The sequence below is a fragment of the Lepisma saccharinum genome, chromosome 1 (assembly GCF_977018435.1).
Source record: "Lepisma saccharinum chromosome 1, izLepSacc3.1, whole genome shotgun sequence".
Lineage (NCBI taxonomy): Eukaryota > Metazoa > Arthropoda > Insecta > Zygentoma > Lepismatidae > Lepisma > Lepisma saccharinum.
Genome location: NC_139229.1, coordinates 95,533,465 through 95,557,104, shown reverse-complemented (window position 1 = coordinate 95,557,104; position 23,640 = coordinate 95,533,465). Strand labels below are relative to the sequence as shown.

At 38.0% G+C, this 23,640-nt stretch overlaps 1 protein-coding gene across 2 annotated transcripts in view; it reads right to left on the bottom strand.

Moving 5' to 3' along the window:
* The window catches only part of LOC145998418 (NFX1-type zinc finger-containing protein 1-like), a 71,546-nt gene extending 48,335 nt beyond the window's left edge, over positions 1-23,211 (bottom strand). Inside the window, exons 1-5 of one of the 2 annotated variants that reach the window (XM_083134828.1) lie at positions 20,657-23,211; positions 15,033-15,116; positions 12,871-13,142; positions 11,992-12,135; positions 636-3,770 (exon numbers count right to left, since the gene is read on the bottom strand). In XM_083134828.1, coding sequence (XP_082990954.1) covers positions 2,046-3,770; positions 11,992-12,135; positions 12,871-13,142; positions 15,033-15,116; positions 20,657-23,147 — 4,716 coding nt within the window. In that variant the 5' untranslated portion in view covers positions 23,148-23,211 and the 3' untranslated portion in view covers positions 636-2,045. Of the gene's footprint in view, positions 1-635; positions 3,771-11,991; positions 12,136-12,870; positions 13,143-15,032; positions 15,117-20,656 lie in introns of those variants that run through there. The other variant, XM_083134829.1, reaches the window with a different exon arrangement.
* Between the last annotated feature and the right edge of the window lie 429 nt (positions 23,212-23,640).

The window sequence follows — 23,640 nt, the reverse complement described above, 5'->3', positions numbered from 1 at the left end:
TAAACTAGTTATAACTGAAGTTGCATTTAATTTCGACAAAAACTTAAGACATGAAGTCTATTGAAAGTTGGGGCCCATTTTTTGGGGGGGTCATACTGTAGCACTGTGTCATGGAAGGTATATTTAGGGGATGTGGGGGTACGACTCCACATATTCTCAATCTCTGTCATTTTGTAGGTGAAGTGATCAGCACCATGCTTTTATCTCCCAGAGTTGCACTCAGGATCCCATTGTTTTGAGGCTGGGTGAGCCCCAGAGCTGGTTTATGAGGGAACAAGGCCTGAAAAATTCCAACTTTAGGTCACCCATGCAAAAAATTGTACCTGGGGCTCCTGCATGGCAGTCAGATGCCCTACAGACAAGAGCACTGTGGCCCTAAAAGTAAGTACTTTAGTTACTTACAGTTACTTGTTAAAAAATTATTACTGTAAATTAATTACTTTTCAGTAACTATAAGTTACCTTTTTTCACCAAACTGCAACACAGTTCAAAAAATAACTTTCCAAAGACTTATAACTTAGATAATTTATCATTGCATACTGTTATTCACTTCAATCTTTATTATGATAAATTATTAAGTCACAACTCAAGAGTGTTTTTTCTGTAATGTATTTCTTGACAACAACTAACAAAATTTATAGAGTACAATCTGAAGAAGTATATATACATATATATAATATGGTATACATTATCAGCTTCATTATTAATGATCAAAAATAAATTAATTTCTGCAAGATAACTTTCAATTGAAGTGAAAGTTATTATGCAAAATAAATTTGATAGAAGCTTTGTTAAATGATTGATTATTCAGTTCTGGCAATAGGAACATAGTGTATATAATACTGGATAGCAACAGTCATACAGACAAAGAGAAGAATTTAGACTATTGAAGTAAAAACTACAATTGCACCCTTACAAGATACTAGTAATATCAAAGAGCTTGTAAGCTATAATGTTATATAGTAACAATACAAAATTTCATCAAATTCTTTTGTGTACCAGACAGTGACAAACACGTAATATAATATGCATTGTTATAACAGAACAATCTAGTTTTTTGGTTAATTTAAAATTGGTAATAACTGATGAATGCAACATCAATTACTTTCTAATGCTATACATAATAAATATAATAAGTGACTTACACTGAACTTTGATCTAATACAGGGATGTTATCACAGACAAAAACTAAGAAAGCAATGTTCCAAATCTTGATCATAGATCGACTATCAGACTAATTTAATTTTTCTTCAATGATAAGATTATGCAGAATAGACAAGAATGACTCATGACCACATGGGAACATTTGCTTCACATATATTTCACAACTGTGTGGACATATATTCTTAAACATTTACAAGTACATGGCTGGTCATCTGCAACATTCTTTCACATATTTTGCAATGTTTGCAACAAATTGGTTCCTCACAACATGATACCTATTCAAATTATTTCAATCAGGAATTATCTTCCGAACTTTTTGAACATGGCAGGGCAAAATCCTGCTACAACCTTCTGACCAAACAATATTTTTTTGCAATTTGTACAGCAATGCACTTACATCGACATTGCAGAATATATGTTCCCTTAGCCATACATACTATGCACGAGTGTTTTTTTCTTACAGCAAACATTTTTTTGCATATAAAGTTTGGTGCATTTTGATAAATTGTTGTATAATGGATCGTTAGAGCCATGTCAATTTATATTAATACAAATGTGATCACATGGTAAAGGAATATTACATTGTTCTTAATGGATAACTAGAGTTGAAATAACATATTAGCATTCAATAATTTCCACAGAAAATTCTTAAAGAGACTGAAATCATAGTCTTACATAGCACTGCCTTTCACACTCTTAAGTTCATACAGTGTAAAATTTTCTCTACATGTATAATTGCCATATTCCCAAATTGGCAAGTGCCATATATATCCAAATCCATGTGTGCAGCACTGTAACTTAATATTAAAAACCACTGTGCAATCACCTTTCCTCCCCACAAGAGATCATTAATGTAATTACCATGTTTTTCCTCTACTGAATTATAAAACTGTGCAAGACGAATGGGATTCAGTACAATCCCAAATTTCAGGAGATATACAACATGGCATAATATCTTTATGTCCACAAGGGAGAACACGCAACACTGGTTTTACACAATCTCTGAAACAATCTTTACACAAATGCTCTCCACAACACTTGTGACCACATGCATATACTCTTTCACATCTCCTTCTGCAACATTCTCGAATTGGTATCTCACCACACTCAAGATACTCAGTGTGATTGCAACCGAAAATTCGCTTTGGAACTTTTTCAGAACAGTAAATATCAGCAAAATTTTGACTACAATATGTTATGCTCTTATGTCCACAAGCTAAAATCCTACTACTTATTTCAAAACAAAGAATGCCATCAGAATTTTGACTGCAATATGTTATGCACTTATGGCCACATGGCAAGACTTTTTCACATTTTGTCCTGCAACGTTCTTTACTTGGTGTCTCGCTGCACTTCAGTTCCACAAGGTGGTTGCAGCCTGGAATGCGCTTTGTAACATTTACAGTGCATGTTCCACATTTCACACCGCATCTTCCTGGGCAAGGATGACCACAGGGTAAAACCTTGTTGCATTTTTCAGAACAACGAATGCCATCAGAATTTTGACTGCAATATGTTATGCACTTATGGCCACATGGCAAGACTTTTTCACATTTTGTTCTGCAACGTTCTTTACTTGGTATCTCACTGCACTTCAGTTCCACAAGGTGGTTGCAATCTGGAATGCGCTTTGTAATGTTTGCAGTGCATGTTCCACATTTCACACCGCATCTTCCTGGACAGGGATGACCACAAGGTAAAACCTTATTGCATTTTTCAGAACAACGAATCTCATCAGAATTTGAACTACAATATGTTATGCATGTGTGTCTACATGGTAGTATCTTCTTTACTCTTATCAAGCATCTTTCACAATCTTCCCAGCAACTTTTTGTACACAGATGATTTCCTTTACATCCAGCCCTTTTTCGCATGCAAGGTTTGTTGCACTGGTGTATGTAATGAAGTAATGGGTCACTAATTATATGACAAGGTCTGTCACAGCTGTGCCCACATGGTAAAGGAGTATTACAAGATTCCTGACAGACAAGTGTGGCTGGATTAGTTTTAGAACTTAAAGAACATGCTATTGTTTGATAATGTTTGCAAGAGAGAATTGTCCTAACTTGGAACATGCATGGTCCACATACATCACAGCATTGCTTCTTACACACATGATTATGTTTGCACGTTCTCTTACAACTTTCCCTGCATGTATAATTTTCATGTTCTCGGTTTGTTAAGTGGCATATCCACTTGCACTTGTGACCACATTGCAACTTCATATTGCAAGCCATCATGCAACTACCTTTAGGAGACTTGACCTTAAAATCTTCAGCTGAGGCCACATGGGTCAGTACGGATGGATGATTCTGGCACTTTAAAGGTAAATTACTTCCTATGGCTTCTTCTCCTTCCAGAGTATTGTAAATCTTGTTCCAGATTGACTTTCCTTTTCTGAGAATGTCCATGTTTCCGATTATATACAGCCCCTTCTTAGCTCTAGAGAGGGCAACACACACCCTGTTCTGTGTCTTGAGGAAACCCACAATTCCTCTTTTATTGCTTCGGACCAAGGACAAGAGGATAATGTCATTCTGCTCACCTTGGTAGTTGTCTACGGTTGTCATGCACACTTGTTGAAGGGTGGCATCATCCTTCTTCAACTGCAATAATATAGAAGGAATGCAATTACAACTAGTGATGGGTTATTTCTGATTAATATTCACTTATATGGTGTATAAATAATGCCAAGTTACTATGTTAATTGATTGCACTCCCACACACAGGCTTTAACCCCTCATGGGTCACGCAAAAGAAAATTACGTTGATGGTCTCACATGCTGCCAGAGACCAGGTTCTTAAATATGTCCAATTAAAGGTCTAAAACGTCAAACCCTACATTATTACAATTTGATTTTTCTTGCAACAATTGAGATTCTATAAAACTATAAAAATTGAAATTTTACAAAACTATAAAATGCACTCTTTGTTAGTCAGGCACAGAATGGCAGACTGGATTTTCAGTAAAAACTAGGTATGCCTACAGTCATGCATGGACTCTGGCAGCAAGGGGCTTCAACGAACCCCCTTAGCAGCTTGAAGATCTGACTAACACCATAAACAAAATTGGGGTGTAAAAGAGGAAGGTTAGAAACTCAGACAGAGGGAGGGTGTTGACAAAACAATCATTGATAAATGACGATGTTAGAACTACATACCCAGAATTAAAGACTGTAAATGACCAATGCAGGGTTGAGTAAGCAATAATCATGATCTAAAATTTATAACATATGGTATTGCATTGAATGTGCACCTTTTTTGGGTGGATTTGGATGTCAAACTTTAGGTTCATCTTAATCTGAGTATATATGTATAAGCATACCATGGTATTTGTGTAATATAGAATGGAGTATTTGCCAATTTCAATAATAAAATGTTTTACCAAAATATCAGCATTAGTAAAAACTCACTTTACAATACTACCATAAGAAAATTTTGTTAACAGTAAATTTAAATAATGTACATGGTACAGTGGCGGTCCCACCATCGAACAGAGGAAACAGGCTGTTCCCTCCTATTTATCGCCCTTTTTGGCTATTTAAATTATCTCTATTAACACAATAAGAACACTTCTTTCTCCTGAAATCAACGTTTCCGAAAGTAATGCTGAAGAAAATCTTTCACCGTGACTGGACATTTGTTTCCTTCACCTCGTACCCTCGTCGCTTAGACAGCATCATCTTTCCAGTTTGTATGGCTTGATGCTGAGTATTTCTGACCATGCACAAAGGTAAACGACCCCCAAGGTCTCACGGAAGCTGAACTTCCTAGCTGTTCCCTCCAATAAATACAGCGGATTCACTTTTCTTCAAGTTCTTGCTGTGTGTTGAAGCTTAATTGCGTCATAGTGATACTTTTGAGTGTAGTAAGCCTATAATTTCCTAATCTCATTATGACCTCGCATTTGACATTCATAACGAACTGGAAAAAAACTTCACAGTCTAAGCGCCTGCTAAATGCTTTAAGTTACCTTGGCTAAACACTGCAAAATAGCTTCTAAGGGAACAGCTCCCATCCACCTGTTCCACCAGCCCCAAGACCAATTGTTTCAACGCATGCAGCAGGTGGACAAGAAAGCGAATATTGTGAGTGTTGAATGATCGACCAGCTTAAGACGAAAGCTTTTAATTCATTGAAATTTGCAGAAAATACAATAAACCAACACCTACGTATCCTAACTGAATTAAAAAGCAAAATGAAATCATACATAAGGCATTTTCAAACGAGTTACTAAAACTCTATAAAATGATTAACTGGATATTCTTTAAGTGGCAAATTATATTGTTGTCCTTGTTTGTTCCCGAGAAGGGAGTTTGGAACAGTTTGGGTTTTGTCACATTAACAACTTCTACAAATCTAGCGGACGTTATGAAAAATCTCATCCATTTTTATGTCATTATTGCATTGAGAATGTTTGAATTACAAGAATACTCAATTCTATGAAAAAAAAGTCAACTTCATCTACGAATAGAGAGAAGAAACAAGTTTTGACAAAACATTATTATTTTTCTCTGATCACTCATAAATTGCTTTTATTAAATTTTTCTGTTGCTCATCAACAGTTTTGTTTTTAATGTTTTCTTTATATTATATCATATTTGCTTTAAAATTATTGTCATATAATTTTAACGTGCCTCATGTGTGTCACCATAAGCATGTGCATGGGGGGAAGGGGGAGCAATTGTCCCCCCCCTAAACATAGGTGTCCACAGATTTTTTTCACGGAGGGACAAGCAGAGTATTTTTCCATAAATATAAATCAAATTATATGTGTAAAATATATAGTTTTAGGTTGACATTCAATTTGGTGTGGCCATCCTCGCCCCCCCCCCCTTCCAACCGTTCCACATTATTGTACTTTTACCTACAAATGTAGTGGAGAGGAATCTTGTCGCCTTTATTAAAGGATTAAGTATTTTCAAGCAGATTAAAGTTCAAAGCAACCATGGGGGAAGTGGGTACAGTGGTGCAATCATAAGGGGCAATGGGGGCAAACATTGAGGTAAAAGAAAGCAAGACTAGTAGAATCTAAGAGTATCAGGACAAAGGGATTCTTAAGATGAAATTAGTTTTCACGTCTTGTATTATTTCTTCGAGACGGCTAAGAGCACCTGCTGGGGGACACAGTGGGGCAATTGCCCCCTCGATATGAAATTTTATGCAAATGAAAATACATTCATTCCGTAAAATTTTTTTGAGCGCTTCGCTCGCAATGTCTGCTTTTCCTACAGTTTTGTTAAGTTCAGGGCCGTAGTTAGGAGGCGGCAGGAGTTGGCCCTGGGTGCTGAACAATCTAAATGAAAAAAAATTAAGAAGAGAATGCCATGGCACTCCACGAAATTTCTTGTGCTGTATTAAATTAATGTTGTTTTCAGTTTGCAAAAATGTAGATCTAAAAATTTTCTTGCTCGCTTCGCTCGACATTTTATTGTTTTCTGTAATGCATTGTAAATTACCAAAGAGAGAATTTATAACTGCTAAGAACTTCAGGTTCTTGCTGTTAAACAGTTTTGTCTTAATTGTATGCACACAATTGTTTGGAGCTAAAGGAGCATGGTACAATTTATTTATTTGTAATGCTGCCTCTATGTTGCTGCATTATATATATATATATTATATAGTACAAAGGCTGTCGCAGAGAAGGTGAGACAGATTTTTTCCTAGCTTGGCAACAGTGCCTATGGTTTCGGTACTAGTCGCGTCGTGTAGGATGACTTATTCTGTTTCTGTAGCAAGTTGTCACATGTTGTAAAACCACGTTAGTAAGCAGCTGTGTTGATTTACGTGGAACGTGTTTCGTTTACCTCTCCAGGTTCTTGTGTATAACATTACTTTTCGCAATGGGTATTCAAGTTGAACAGTGACATGCCATAAAATATTGTTGGCGTTTAAGAAAAAGTGCTGCGGAAACATATGCAATGTTTCAACAGGCATATGCCGATCAAGACAGACTGAGTAGAGCCACAGGGTACCGATGGCACAAGTTGTTCGAAGATGGGCGTGAATAGGGTGCTTTGCTTCCGCATCCTGGACAAAGACAGTCTGTGATTAACGAGATGCTAGTGAATACTGTTGCAGCAATTATGCCTTTAGAATCTGTTTGGAAGGGGAGGAGGACATGCTGTTTGCATTAATACAAGGTTAATCAAGCAGACAAACATTTAAGAATGGGGTTCAGCACACTAACAATTTTAACAGTTGTGCAAAATGAGGAAATTATTAATACGTTTGCTGCAACAACTTTGCAACATAAGAAGTTATCATCATTTATGTAAAATGTTATTTCAATCAATGTTAAAACTCAAAGTAATATACAATATATAAAAAAAGGTAAAGTGTTCCCCTGTGCTTAGCACCATGCCATGAAGGCATATAGGGGGTGCGGGGGTAACGCTCCACACTTTCTTGATCCGGTCGTGAGTGGGGTGATGTGATCAGCACCATGCCCCTGACTGCCTTTACCCCCCAGGGTTTCCCCAGGTACCTGTTATTTGATGCTGGGTGTGCGCCGGGGCAGCTTCCAACGTTAGAAAAGTTCCCAGGATAGAACCCGGGACCTTTAGCATGGTAGTTAGACACGTTACCAACTGCGCATACATTGCTTAAATATATCTGAATTATATATATTGTTCCACAAATTTTGGATGAACAAAAAAATTGATTAAATAATTGGGCATAAGGGGGGAGGAGGAATCTTCTACCTTTTGGGGGGGATGGGCACCACTGCATCTTGGATTCAAAGAAATATTGTATTATATCAATAGAGTATTTGTCTTCAGTCCAATGAAAAACAAAATTTTTCATTTGTATTTATTTATAATGGAAAAATATTAGCTTTTATTTACATAATAGCTAATACCTAATAGTTGTATTCCCAAAAAAATTATATATTCTATTTCCTTTATATCTATCTCTTCACTTCACTGTTTTACAACATTTTTGGAAAGTGAAAATAAAACTTATCATATATTCAAAGTGATCATAGAATAATATCTATCATTGTTGTGTGTTGTTGTAGACGCAGAGGCTGTTGCACAAAAAATAGGATAAACTACCAAACTGCAGGAAATACTGGCAGCAGTGGCAGATTAAAGGCGTTCTATCAGAGGGGGCGGACACCCATTACGGCACCTCCCATCCAAACTTTTGGCACCCAACACACTTCCCTCACAAATTACGGTCCAACCATATGTGTCATAAAATCACTGTCGTAACTAAATGTTGGAGGCCCAGCAATGTGTCATGTTTTTGCACGCCCTCCTCCCCACCCAGCCATAGCATTTCTTGTGCTATGAGAGCAGTTACAATTATGAATTGCATGCTTATAATGTTTTTAAGTCAGAAAATCCACATCGCGTGGCTGATGTTTATTGAAAGAAGTTTGTTTGCATTTTACAGCAAGACAAGTAATGAATGTGAATTTAACACATATCGAACAATCAAGATACAATAAATAAATAACAATATTAAATTCAGCATAAAATATTTATTTGAAAAACTAAAACATTCCCTTGAGTGCTTCGGCATGACCAAAGTGTTTCACAGCAAATTCAACGTTTATCCGTTCCATTTGTCTGTGCTCATTGTTCAAAACGGATATGTTTTTTTATCTTTGACAAGGAGCACTATTCGATAGATAATATTTTATTGGGTGAAGTTTCGAAAGTGCACATTCTACAGAGGTCACAGTTATGAGTAAAGTGAGGAAAATCAAACAAGCTGTAAATAAATCCGGAAAGAAGTGTAATAGTCGTGTTCCAGGATGAAAGTAGTAACAACGCAAATGGTCTCTAGTTTTGTGATCAGAGGCGTGCCAAAGGGGGGTTGATGGGAGTCATAACACCCCTCTGTCCCAGTATATATAAAAAAGAACGTACACCTACTTTCGAAAAATCCTTGGCACGCCACTGTTTGTGATATCATCCATTATACAAGGGTCGTTCAAGGTTGACCGGGACTTTTATTTCTGCAGAGCAAATAGGTAGCAGAAGAAACACCAAACTATGTCAGTTTTTTAAAGTATTCTCCGTGCGTGCCGAGGCACCGTTGCCATCGTTCTGGCAGCTCCCGAATTCCTTTGGCGTAGAAAGAACTTGGTTGTTGTCGTAGCCACTGGAGGACATCGCTCCGCAGTGCTTCGTCTGTCGTGAATTTCTTCCCTCCCAGATGGTCTTTAAGGGGTGCAAAAAATGATAATCACTGGGGGCTAAATCCGGACTGTAGGGGGGATGGGGCAGAACTTCCCAGTCGGCCAGAGTTGTTGTTGTCACATTGGCCGTGTGAGGGCGGGCATTGTCATGGAGAAGACTGACATTTCCAGACAACATCCCAGGTCTTTTCTTGCGAATGGACTTTCGTACAGCACCACTCAACAATGTGGAGTAATACTGGGCATTAATCGTGCTCCCTTTGTCCAGAAAATCCACATGGATAATGCCCTTCATGTCCCAGAAGACACTTGCCATTATCTTTCCAGCGGACGGCTGCGTTTTGCTTTTCTTGGGGGGTGGGGAACCTTTATGCTGCCACTCCATGCTGCATCTTTGGGTCTCTGGGGTTGAATTGTGCAACCATGTTTCATCACACGTGATGATGGATTGCAACAATTCATCACCTTCTGCTCAAAACCGATTCAGAAGCTGTTCACAGACCGTCCTGCGTGTCCACTTCTGATCGAATGTCAGCTGGCAGGGAACCCACCTTGCACAGATTTTGCGGAAGCGTAAGTGGTCGTGAATGATTGTCTCAACACTCCCGACACTGATATTCACCTCGGCAGCAATATCCCGCACTGTTACTCGCTGGTTCTCAAGAATCATTTGCTCAACACGTGCGATATTCACTGGTGTGACTGCAGTCGGGCGAATGTGTCCATGCGCTTCATTTGTCACCAGCTCCCGTCCTTCGCGAAACTGCTCACACCATTCGTACACTCTTGTCCGCGACATCGTTTGTTCCCCATACTGTGCTTGCAATCGTTTGAAAATCTCAGCTTCATGAGAAATTTGATTACACACCGCTGCTCCACAGACACACTGCTTGCCGCCATGTTCGCTGCAACTGCTGCACATACGCGAAATATGTCATGCCGGGTGCTAGTTACTCGCGAAAGAATACATTATGTCACCCGCACGTTTCATCATGATCCGGCTATTCATCGATTTTTTACGTACGAAAATCCCGGTCAACCTTGAACGACCCTTGTATATAGTGTCTGAATGCATTGGGTGTATGAGATTAGAACTAACATCGCTGGAACACTTTTGAACTTCATCTTTTGATAAATCAAGGAGCACCGCAAGACAAAGAAACGATTTTGTTTTGTTCAAGGCCCGCAAAGTCTCTATTCTATCTTTCAGTGCCCTGCTGCATGAACGTTTAGTACAAGCCCGTGTTACTTAATAAGTGATAAATAAGTTATATATTATTGTTTTCTCCAATTTAATCTTTATTTAACTGTAGAACAAAATGAATAAAGGAATATTCATTCTAAATAGTAATGAATAAATTCTAAATAATAACGAAAAAAGCCAAATGGGGGCCTCAGCCCCGAAGCTTGAAGCACCGCTTGCACCTTCAGTTTTTATAGCACTGTATAAAATACTTCAACATTTGCTGAGCTCACCAATCATTCTAAGTTGTTTAACTTCAATGAAATGAAGACTGTAATAAATTTATTAAAAATCACAATAAATTGATTTTTGATTACAATAGATGTGACTGTCAAGAATAGTGGAGCAGCTTAACCTATGTCTTGTCCCAACAGGCAAGAAATGCACTGTTGTGTCACCTCCCATGGTTGCTAACTTTTAGCTCTTGGGAATGTCATAAAATGTCACAATGTTTGATATATTTAATTCAACTTTGCAAATTTATCAATAACAAAATAGATGAATCAAGCCCTATTGAGGGGCCCAGGAGAAGAATGATCACCCCTCAAGAATTTAATTGGCCTTGCAGCAAGCTAAGATTGATAGTTGTAGTTCGCCTAATTTTTTTTTCATAGTCGCCCTAGTGGCACTGGGGTATATGTCAGTTGCTCTCTCTCCCTGGCTTATCTTTCGTCGCCCTCACCCCCTTTCCATCGTCATCCTTACTTTTGTTCACCCCCTGTCTCTAGTCACTTCCCATCTTTCATCGGCTCCCTATCTTTCATTGCACCCATCCTTATCTTTGTTCACCCCCTGTCTCTCATAGGCCCCTTATCATTCCTCACTTTCTATCCTTCATCATTCTTAACTTTCTTTGCCCCCTATCTCTCGTAATTTTTATCTTTGTTCAACCCCCTGTTTCTCATCGCCCCATCCTTCGTAATTGTTATCTTTGTTCGCCTGTCGTCTCTCGTCTACCCCTTATCATTCATTGCATCCTATATTTTGTCGCCCCAATCTTTTGTCATTCTTAAGGGTCTTTCATCTGTGTGTGTTATATTTCATTCCAACTGTGTAAATTATTTATCAATATGTGAAAAATTAAAATAGGTTCTTCGTGGAGGGTGTCCACGATAGCCCCTCAAGGGCCTCAGAGGGGGCAGTCGCCCCCCTTTAATCTGCCCTTGATTGGCAGATACCTGTGCATTCATTTTTTTAAAAAAAATATTGGAGGTGAAGGGTGAAGAACACTGAATGGTCAATTCACAATCTTACCTTCTCCCCTTGAAAGGTATCAGGTTCAAATCTTTGCATGTTCATTCAACTAATCACCACTCAATTCATTCTCATTCTTGTGATTAGCTGAAAGAGACAGCAAAGCAATGCAAAATAACAAAAATACAAAAAGAAGAGTTGAAACTACTTCAGAGATTGATAAAAAATCTACACATACCTCTTTATAGTAAGACACCTGTCCTGAATATGTAGCTAGAATGGTGATTTGTGATGGAGAGTATCCTTGTAGCAGAAGGTGCTTGCATAAGGCAATCAGAAACTCTGCTTCATGTGTGTTTCGGTAACTTGTTGAATTAGGAACCTGTAACAAAAATATAACCATATACTGAAAATGTGTGTTCACTGTTCATACAAGACAATTTAAAATTGCTGATGGGGTTTAAGTGTGTAGAATATGAAAGAGTACCTCAATTGTTTTACTTTGTAGAATCAACACTACAGAATGCTAACAACTTCAACATGTGTGTTTTGGCTTTGTATCTGTCTAAAGCTTAACACCAATCGAGATGTGGAGAAATGCAGCAACAGAATGCAACAGATGCATCTCAGTGGGCGATAACCTTCAAGATAACCTGCATACTTCTAGCATAGAAATTCCGTACTTCGGTTCCTGTGTTCCCTGTGGCAGGCGTTACACCATTTGATTTCAATAGAAGCAGACGACAGAAGTTCTGTTGCAGCATTTCCCCACATCTCGCTGGGTGTTAAACTTAAGTGATAATCAGTTTCCTGTGCAGTGACTACATGCAAGTCATATTCTAAAATATGGAATCAGTGAAGGTTTCGAAAGAATTGATTCTCACTAGTAAACTCATTGAAAATTGGCATCACATAGCAGAATTTTGATATTTATATGAAAGCAGCAGGTCATAAAAATCCAGGTGATACAAAAGGTTGTCATATGACTTGATGTAATCAACAAGGGAACTGTGAACACCTACTTCCAGGTTTCTTCATGCGTAAAATAATATTCAGATTATTAGAACAACTACAAAACAATGTCAAAAGAATGTGGAAAATCTAACTTTGTACTTACATCTTCTTCTGGGAATGTGTGAGTGACAAAATACAAATTTTTTGCAATGCCAATCACATCTTCATATTTAAGAACATCTGGGTGATTCTTCAGTGATGGGTAAATTGCAGGAACAATGAGAGATGCGATATCTGGTCGCATACGATGTTGAAATTGCAGCTGATTACAATCCATGCCATTCTTCACCATTCTCTCAAACAGAGAAATGTCTAGATGGAATCTTGTTGCAAGTTCATAGACAGCTGGGGATGGTCGAAGTTGCTTGTGATCTCCTACATGTAAGCAAAGAACACATTATTTTGAGATTGCATGCCCCAATACTTTTGTGTTACCTTATTTATGGTCATTTTCACATTAAATTTATACATATCTGTGCATAGATTGAAAATTATGAATAAATTTCTGTTCAAAGTGGAGGAGGAGAAGGGAAAAATTACATAAAGTATTTGAGCTGTCCCCATGTTAAAACATAGAAGCATCCCCCAGTTAGCTCAAAACTCCAGAAAGGCAATTTCAATGTAGAAATTTCAGTAAAAAATGCAGGCCCGACAAGGACTCGAACCTGAATCTCTGGCATACTGTGCCGTTGGTACAAAATCCAGAGACAGTTCCACACAGGTAAAGCAGACAGCAAAGAATCAGGTGAAGGCACGGCTGGCTTAGTAGCTCAGTTGGTAGCAGCCACAGCATGCCAGAGACCCAGATTCGAGTCCTGGAAGAGCCTGTATCTTTTGCTGAAATTTCTACATAGTACATCTCCTGTGTGTGTCAAATCTTAATGTAAGGCAGTTTCCACTTCGAGCACTGCCACTGGTTGATATATTATCAAAGAATGAATGGGATGCTACATTATACATTCATTTTCACATATTGCAAGACATACAAAGAAGAGAAATGGGCCTCCCCAATGTCATAGTACTAACATCGTCTCATTGTAATCAAGGGGTTCAATATCAGTGGAGACACAAAGTAGTTCAAATCCTATTTTAAACTGAAGGTCCAGTCCTGATTAGAATATTTGTGCACAAAGTGAACTTAAAACAAACAACTCTATACTCAGCAAATTAAGAGAAATTCAGGTTGAGAAGTAAAGAGCATGGTTCAAGACACTATCTTGATTTTCAGGTTCAATACCCGGAAGAGGCACAAAGTGGTTCGGATCCTACTTTAAACTATAGGTTTGGTCCCGATTAGCCTTTCTGTGTACAAACTGGACTTAAAAGCAAACTCTAAGAATCGTCTAAAGTCTAAGACTTAGGGGATCGTAGATAGGTTATGTGAGAGCCTGGTATTCGAAGTTTATAGGCAGTGAGGGGGGGGGGGGTTACAGCTCTGAAGAATAACGTCAACACTCAAACAAGCAAGGGGGCTTGCCCCGTGAAATAAGAACACACACACATTTACTTTAAAAACTTCCACTTGACTGAACAGGCAGGGTAAGGAAAGACATAGGAGATGTCCGTTACCTGTAGCCCTGTTGGAAGATCTTGTTCTTGGAGGTCCTGACTTCGACAGGGTCCTAGCCTGTAATAAAATGCAACTAGGGAGCATAACTCTGTTTCTCCCAAAACTGCCCTAATGTAATCCCAACTTTTAAACTATAATCCCAAAGGAGCTCAGTTATTAAGACTTAATTCGATGTAAAATAGATAGCAATTCAGTGAGACTGAGCTCACTAGCAATTACTGTATTTGCTGAAAATCTAAAGGAAACTAAGAATGAGCTTTTCTCATGGACTATTTATTCGGAATTTAAACTTTTGATCACTAAATTAGTTGTGTCGAGTGCGTCTCTCAATAACAGAGTTTTTACGGTAAAGCTTGTGTTTACTTATTTCCCCTACGAGTTCTGGTAGAATTTGCATCAGCGGATTTTTCAAGATCCGCTGAAGGTTGCCGATGTTATGTGTTTGAAAGAAGCTCTTTCCAGCTTCTTTCGTAACCGGGCCCTTTTTATGAAGTAATTAGCTTATTAATTTTTGATGCCGGGGTCTGGGTTCGACTCACACCTGCGGCATGATACGGAATTTTAATTATGGTTTCCATTATCTATCAGTACAATATTTACCATTCCACAAGTGAAAACCATGTTCAATATTATTTTGTAATTTTAGCTTCCAAAATGTCTGTTAAGAATAAAATTTAAATTAACATTCAACTTACCTATCAATATTAAGTGCTCACAGTGCTGAGTCAGTGATGCTACAATATGAGACTCAAGAACTTCGGCTGCTTCCTCAACAATAACTGTAAAATATGAATCAAATACAGTGAAAGTCAGAATATTTATTTCAACTATGGAGAAGGATTAGGGATAAGAATGAGAAAAAAGTATAAAACAAGGGTATGACACAAACAACTTACAATAATGCCAAGGACATAGCTAGGTTGAAGGGAAGGGAGGGGAGGGGGAAAACTTAAATCAAACCTTTAAAAATTAACAACATATTTATATATCTACCATATAGGCCTATATGCATGTGTGTGGGTGGGTGGGTGGCAGGCGCGTATATTCTAGGCTACCTAGGCTATCGCCGAAGCCCATATTAAAATACAGGAAATAATCGACTAGCAAATGTGACTGATGCTTCACTCTCAAGTAACGACCAAGGGAAAAGCGCTAGTGTAAGGTCGTCTTTATTTATCGCCAGGCTTCTTCGTCTGAGGATAAAGTCTTTGAACCAGCAGGCGGTCCTTTCAACCCATGACATATTTGTGCTGGCAGGGACGACCTTGGTGGTCCCTGGTGCTGGCTTCCAACCCCAAGCGCTGGAGAGTGAAGACTTCGCTGCATCCTGGCGATGTTGTAGTGTTGCCAACAATGGAAATACGAAATTCGCTAGATCGCTGGAAAAAAAATTATAGGCGGGGGTGCCAATGCAAATTATTCAAGCTAGGGGATGCCTCATGAAAATTACATCACCTCCCCCCCTCCATCCCTTCGAGCATTGCCCGTCTCTCTTCCAGTTCCATGAATTTCGTCACATACAAGCATTATAAATCCGCCAAATTTAGTGATTTTCCCTGAAGTTGGCACTCTGCTTTTCCTTGAAATTCGACTGTGGTCGCAGCTATATGGGACATTCTGATGACGTCAGCCATGTTGCCATCCTGTTTACTTCTGTTTCAAGCAACCCCCCTCCCCCGCTGTCAAAATGTCAAAACCTTCGCCCTGGCGGTGGGGGTCGGCCCGAGTCATCCCACTGAAATAGGTTTGGCAACATAAACAAACCATGTTGTCATAGCAACCATTCACCGCACGTGTTTTCAACCACGCGGGTCGGTGGTAGTTTCCGCAAAAGGAAGGGATATATGGTCAAACTTGTTGTGTCCGAGATCCGAGTTCTTTGTGTCGCCCGCGTAGCGTGTTCATGGATGGGAATCCATTTTTTAAAGAAATTTCAGTGACCGAGGCCCTTTTGTTGTGCTGTGTTTTTGACATGTGTTGTGTTGTTCTGTGTTCTTGTTCCGTGTGCGTGTGAAAATGGATTTAATCACCGAACTTGTCTCCAAGACGCCATTCTCACGGCTTCCTTACGAGGATAGGATACAAATAATAGAGACAGGTAGGCCTCTCCCACCTCTTCCGGACCTTACAGTCGTGCAGAAAGACAAAAATAAGATATATATAAGGCGTTTTCACGAGACCAGCTACCAAAAATATCTTTGGTTGACTGGGTCGAGTGCACTTAATAAGTTGTATTGCTGGGCATGTTTGCTTTTTTCTACCGACAAAAGTCCTTGGAATACAACAGGATTTAGTAATTTAAACTATTTGGTAACTGCTTGCGATAAACACCAAAAATCACTTAGTCATATACGTGCGTTCAGTAACTTACAGACATTCGGTTCTCAAAGAATTGACCATTCCTTGAATTTGCAAAAGAAGATTGCCGACTGTTTGCATAATGAAAAAGTGAAGGAAAACAGAATTATTATAAGAAGATTAATTGATGCAATAGCATTTCTGGGGAAGCAAGAATGTGCATTTAGGGGCCACAATGAGTCTGGGGATTCAACAATTAAAGGCATGTACATAGAACTTTCACTGACGTCAGTTCAGACCGAACAGCACAAGGATTGATCCAACATGTCACCAAGGTTGTAGATGATTTGAATTGTTCGAAGAAACTTGTGGCGCAAACATTCGATGGAGCAGCTGTTATGGCCGGTCATGTGTCTGGACTTCAGGCCTTGGCAAAGAATAAGTATCCCTCGGCAATGTTCATTCATTGCTACAGACACAGGCTAAATTTGGTCTTGTCAAAGTCTACGAACAATATATCAGAATGTAGACGATTCTTCACCTCTTTGTCAGGAATTCCTACCTTTTTTCACACTCTACGGTCCGCACAACGGCTCTAAAAAACTTCATGGAAAAGAAACTGCCGGGAGTGGCACCAACGAGGTGGAATTTCTCATCAAGGCTTGTAAATACTGTAAAGGAATATAGAGGGTACCTTATCAAGTTCTTTTCAGCAGTGGTAGATGAAGATGGTGACTGGACAAGTGACGAGGTGAATATTGCACTAGGCTTTGTTTGTTTTCTGTGCAAGTTTGACACTAGATTTCTTATTGTATTCAGCAAAATATTTGCATTTTCCAATGTTCTGTTTGACATATTGCAAAGTAAATGCATGGACATTTCTTACTGCACGAACAAAGTCAATGAATTCTATGACACGTTGCAGAAAATTAGGGACGAAGGGTTTGATCATGCATGGGCGGAGGCCGCAAGTAATGCTGAAGATGAAGATAGTGAATATGAACGAAGGCCAAGAAGACAGGGCAATGATGACCGCTCCAAATACCAGCGAATTTTCAACGAAATTCTGGATACAATGATGTATCAGATAAAATTCGGATTTGAATCTCAAAACGATCTAAAATTTGTGTCTCTGTTAGATTCAGACAAATTTCATACATTTCGTGAAATGTTTCCTCAAACTCTTTTGGCAGAACTGAGTGAACAGTATGCCTCAGATTTTGATAGAGTCCGCCTCAAAAATGAACTAAGTGTGCTTTATTCTCTGGATGAGTACAAGAATAAATCAGTGAATGAAATTACAAATTATATGAAGCTCAATAATTTCGACATAGTGTTTAGTGAAGTGTATAAACTAGCAGAACTAATATTGACATTTCCATCGACAACAGCAACCGTCGAAAGGAGTTTTTCTTCTCTAAGGAGAATTAAAACTTATCTCAGAGCAACACAGGGACAAGCGCGGCTTAGTAATTTAGTTATAATGTCTATTGAGAAAGGGGTTCTAATCAACATCAGAAATTCATGTGAGGACACATTCTTCAATAAAGTGACAAAAAAATTCACGGAAAAGGAGAGAAGAATGGAGTTTACCTTCAAGTAAGGTAAGAAGTTAATTATTTTTCATACTCGCATGTAGGTCCTACATATTGCATGTTATAGACCGCTCCTCTTTATAAATAAGCATGAAATAGTTTATGTCCATTGCCTACTATTGTTGTTTTTAATGGCAAGATTTCGATGTAAACAAAAAAATCCAAAATGAATAAGGAAGAGCTCCTCCCCCTTTTTTGCCAGACACATTTTCATTTAAAATTCAAACACTACTATATTTGGAGACAGTAGCGTACGCAGGATTTCATCAAGGGGGGTGTTATTTCGAAAACTTTCTACAAATTCACATTACCATTGTTTTATTATACTTTAATTAATTAATAATAATAATAAATTAATTAATAATTATTATAATTAAGTAATTAATTAGTTTAATTACTACTAATAAGTACTACTAATGCAGCTGCTATTTATGAAAGAAATAGAACAAAATTACATTTCTTTTGTTTCAAAATAAATGTCTAGTCAACGGTTATTTGTATATGATAAGAGAGACATTTTAAGTGTGAAGAAAATCCATAAAAACAAGCAAATATATTAAATTTATTGAAATAATCGAAATATGAAACTCATTCAAGGAGCCGCGCTGGTCTAGTCTGACAACTTCGTGGGATATCCGGGTTCGATTCCCGGAATTGGTTGGAATTTATCCAGCCTTGTCTCCGCACCCAGCCTCATAGCAATGGGTACCTGAGAGCAACCTTGGGGGATGAAGGCTCCCGCAGCATGGTGCTGATCACATCACCTGCAAAATAGTTCGAGATCGAGAATCTTTGGGGCCCACCACACCACTATGTGCGACTTCATGGCACGGTGCTACATGCACGGGGGAATTTACATTAACTTTACCTATGGAACTCACCCAGGATGATGATGAAGCGTGAGAATACATGTTGCTAAATTCCACTGAGTCTATGTTTTCGTTGAAAAGTAAGTTTATAGACATTCCAACACATTTATCACTTCTAGGTGATTCACCAAGGACTTCTTCAACATTATTTATTGATGTGGATGTAGACTCAGCATCACTTGAGAGTTCACAAGGGGATGTGAAATCAGTACCGGGAAGAACGTTTGCAATAAGGACGAAGCAAGGAATTTTCACAATTCTCGCAAGAGTCGCTGCGCGACTCTTTGCAAAAAAAATTGCAAAATTGAACTTTGCGGCCGCTTAGATTGTGTTTGGAATGTTGTGTTTTTCTTCATGCTGCATGGGAATAATAATTCAAATTATTATTATTATTATTATTATTATTACTGTCGCAGATCTTTGACTGTGAAAAATTAGCCATTTTTAATTTTTTTCTACAGCATTTTCCATAATATTTCAAAAGTTCAAGGGGGGGTTAAACCCGGTAACCCCCCCTTGCGTACGCCACTGTTTGGAGATAGCCCTGATCTTAGTCTCAGCATACGCCACTGGTGGGTGGGTATATACTGTCTTGTCGGAAAGGAAGATTATTCTCCCGTGTACCCCCAGCAATGGCAATTTTCTTGGTTTGGTAGAAATGACTGGAAAATTTGACCCAGGTTTATGAGAATATCGGAGATGGATATAGACCCTTTAAATCCAAGGCCATTATTTGGGGATCTAAATGCTGAATGAACTCATTAATTTAATGGCATGCAGAGTAGTAAAAACAGTTCTAGCCAGTCTTTAAAAAAACCACTTATTTGCTCTGTTATATTAGATTTGTAAATTTATCCGAAGAAAATTAAGACTTATCAAGTACTAAAATTAAATAATGAAAATATAAGTCTTCAGCATTTGTTGTATGATTGATGGTTATTTATTTCCATCGTAATTACTGGAAGCCAAATATTATATTGGGATAATATGGCCTTGAAGGACAATGTCAAAGAAGATTTATGCAAACTATTAATGATAACATGCATAAAATATTAATCAAGAACTTTAATTTTTGTCAACTGGATCTAACAGTCTTTTTTTGTTATTCAATAAATTCAATTCTTTATTTATCTACTTGACATTACTTTCCTTGCCAGAGTAGTTATCTTGATACAAATTTTGGTGATCTTAACTACAAGTAAGCTAGATAGTGAATATGTGCTGTTATCCATCCCTTTATCTACTCGTGTAATAACAATAAAATATTAATTTACATATTTTAATTTAATTTGGCATAATTATAATATAATCATTATAATTTAATTGTTTATGTTATTAGACAGACACTTGGTTCAGACCCCCCCAGAATACATTTCTAGATACGTGCCTGGACACAGAGTTCAGTTTTTTAATGTACATAATTTGAAAATCTATCTTACCAAAATCCTGAAACAATTTATTCTTATAATTTGAATATTGGTGAACCAGTGATATCATATTGACTTTTTAAAAAATTATATCGTCAATTATAATTAGGAAATGATTATCAATACTTACCAATTTTTGGCTTTATCTCCTGCAACAATTGTTGATCTCGAGCTGCTCTTGTTGTGGTCATTCCAATAATTTCACAACTTTTCATGATGTTAATATCTTCTCTTTGTTGCTGATCATTATAATTCTTCCATTTTGGTTTGTAGTTGCTTTGCAAGTTGTTCAGTTCATCTACCAATTTCTTCTTTAAAAGAGACACCCAATATCTGTAGAGCTCCCATTTTTCAGGATATGAAATATTCCACTCTTGCAAGTCTCTGTCTACATGTGTTGCAACTGGGTTTTTGTCAACATCAGTGTTATCAAATAACTTCCTTCTAAAGTATTCCATTTTCTGACGTAGAGCATTGAGTTCTCTCTGCTTCTCATTCAAATGACTTTTCTTCTTTGATTGTGCTAATTGCCTTTCCAGTGTATATATTTCCTTTGCTAAGCTATCAAATGTTTTATCAAAATACAAAGAAGGCAACTCATCTTCATAAAACCTATTGCCTTTCTTTACACGTGACATATACTCGTCTTCATTATACAGCCAATCAGCGACAGTTATGTTGCATCCTGTAAAGAAGTCATAATGCCTATCACTGATTACTCCATACTTGTGCAGCATTCTCAAAGACACAATTCCATGGTTACCTTCGATTGCTTTTAAATTCATCTGAGTGTCTTTCAGGTTTTCAACATGCTTAGGCAATTTTGAATAAGCTTTCCTCCCCCTAGCATTCATCAACCTGTTTGAATCACGAAATTCCTTTCTCTTTTGCTGCAAGTTGTAGTCTTCCAGAGCAACGCATTGAGATTGTCCACCCACACGAATCAAGTTTTTGGTGTACCGAAGCAAGCCTTCGAGGAACTGATCAAGTGCATGGTTTGTGTAACAAATAACCAGAATTGGAAACTCTGACACATTTGCCAACAAAGCCTCTGTCACCTTCAATGCTAGAAATGTCTTTCCAGTACCTGGAGGCCCTTGGATGACTACAAACTCTTTTGTCAGCGCACTTTGCAGAGCTTTACATTGAGAGTCATCTATTTCAAGCTTTTCCGCACTAGGCCAGCTGGGAATGTCTAAAACTCTAACATTAAAATCATGAATTTTGTAAACTGGGGATGATTTCTGCAGCAAATATTTGGGAGGCAATATGTCATGTTGCATTTTAATTATGTAGCGCTCCATTGGGAAATTGTTAGAATCTATTTTCTGTAGTTCAACTAACACGTGCCTGTACGATTCAAAGTGTACAGTAGTCTCCACCATTATGAAATCACTGTTGAGTACTTTCAAGTCAAATGCGTCATGTAATTCAACTATAATTATGCCTTTGTAGATATCAATCAGGTTTCTCTCAACAACTGTGCCCAAGAGAATGCTATTGAAATTATCACATGTAAATACTACCAAACTCCCGCTGATGAGTCTCTTTGTAGTTTCCCATTGCACATCCTTTGTTTTTCTTGTAGGATCAAATGCGACTGTGTAAGCAACCCTGAAATATAATGCTCTTGGGTGAAGAAATTTCACACCTTTGAAAATCTTCACAGTACTTGTATTTCTGTCCTCTGTTTCACTTTGAAATCCATTTTCTGTGAATGCTTGTATTCCTGCTCTCAAAGGTTGAATAAAATCTTCCCTTAGCAGACGGAAGTGAACATCCAAGTAGTGCTGGACATCTTCATATGAACCTCTGACAACATTCGGTCGTACAAATGCAGATTTCTCTTCCAAAATTTCCTCATATGTAGGAAATATTTGGATTTCTCTGAAGTCATTTGGAGGTAACTCAGGTTTGTAATTTCCCTTCTTGTTATGCCGTCTCCTTCTTCTACGTCCTGTGTTCTTCCATGAATTTCCTGCTTGCTGATAATCATCATGAAAATTATTCTGGAAGTTTTGCTTCATTGCTACTGTACTAATATAATAGATATCTTTCAACACAGCATGTATTTTAGTAGGATAATGCTCAATGACAGTTTTACAAAACGTAATTGTATCATTGAGGAATTCTGCAAAATTCCTTTCTTTGTCTTCAGTTTCCTCAACTGACCAAGCCGCAACACATACTTCGACTTGATTTATGAATGTGGTGCGACATGCATTTATGAGAATATCAGATACACTTTCATCAAAGTCTGCTCCACACACTTCAGCCAAAATTCTCATTATGCAAATTATCCAATCTGAATTTAATTTTTTTTCTAACAAATCCTGATATTTACCACTGTTAGTGGTTAATATGAAAATTATATCTTGTGCATCCATTTGCGATATTTGTTTCAGATCATTGAATCCAAACTTGCGGATCTTTTTACCTTGGGTATAGTTATAACATTCAGTCTGCATATATTTACTTCTTCTTGTGGATCTATCCCAGTGTGTAGTTACTGATGAACTTTCTTCAGTTTGTTCAGAATCCAGGTTATAATATTGTTTTTTTCTATGTCTTGCAGATTTATTTTGTGCTTTCTCTGTTGTTCCCTTAGAATTCCACTCCATGCTGTAGTTTGATTCTTCACGACCTACTTCTCACTGATACTGAAAAGTGCACGATTCTCCTCTCTGTAATGATAGAAAAGCAATGTTAGAGAGGATGTAATTCAAAATATATTTTGTGATTGATTTGAAATCTTATTCCCTACATTTTTCATACAATTAGTATGATATAAAAATAAAACATTACACACATACACACCTGATGCACATTTAATTTAGAACCTGCAAAAAAAAGTAAAGTGCTCCCCTATGTTTTGCACCACACCATGAAGGCATACAGGCGATGTGGAGTTAGAGCCCCACACTTTCTTGATCATGGCTGAAGGTGGTGGTGATGTGATCAGCACCATGCTCCTGGCTGCCTTTACCCCACAGAGTCTCCTCCAGGTACCCAATTTGTATGATGCTGGGTGGGCACCAGAGCCACTTGAACAGGTGGAAAAAAATCGCGGTTCTCCCCCACCAGGGATTGAACTCTAGTATCTCGCATGATAGT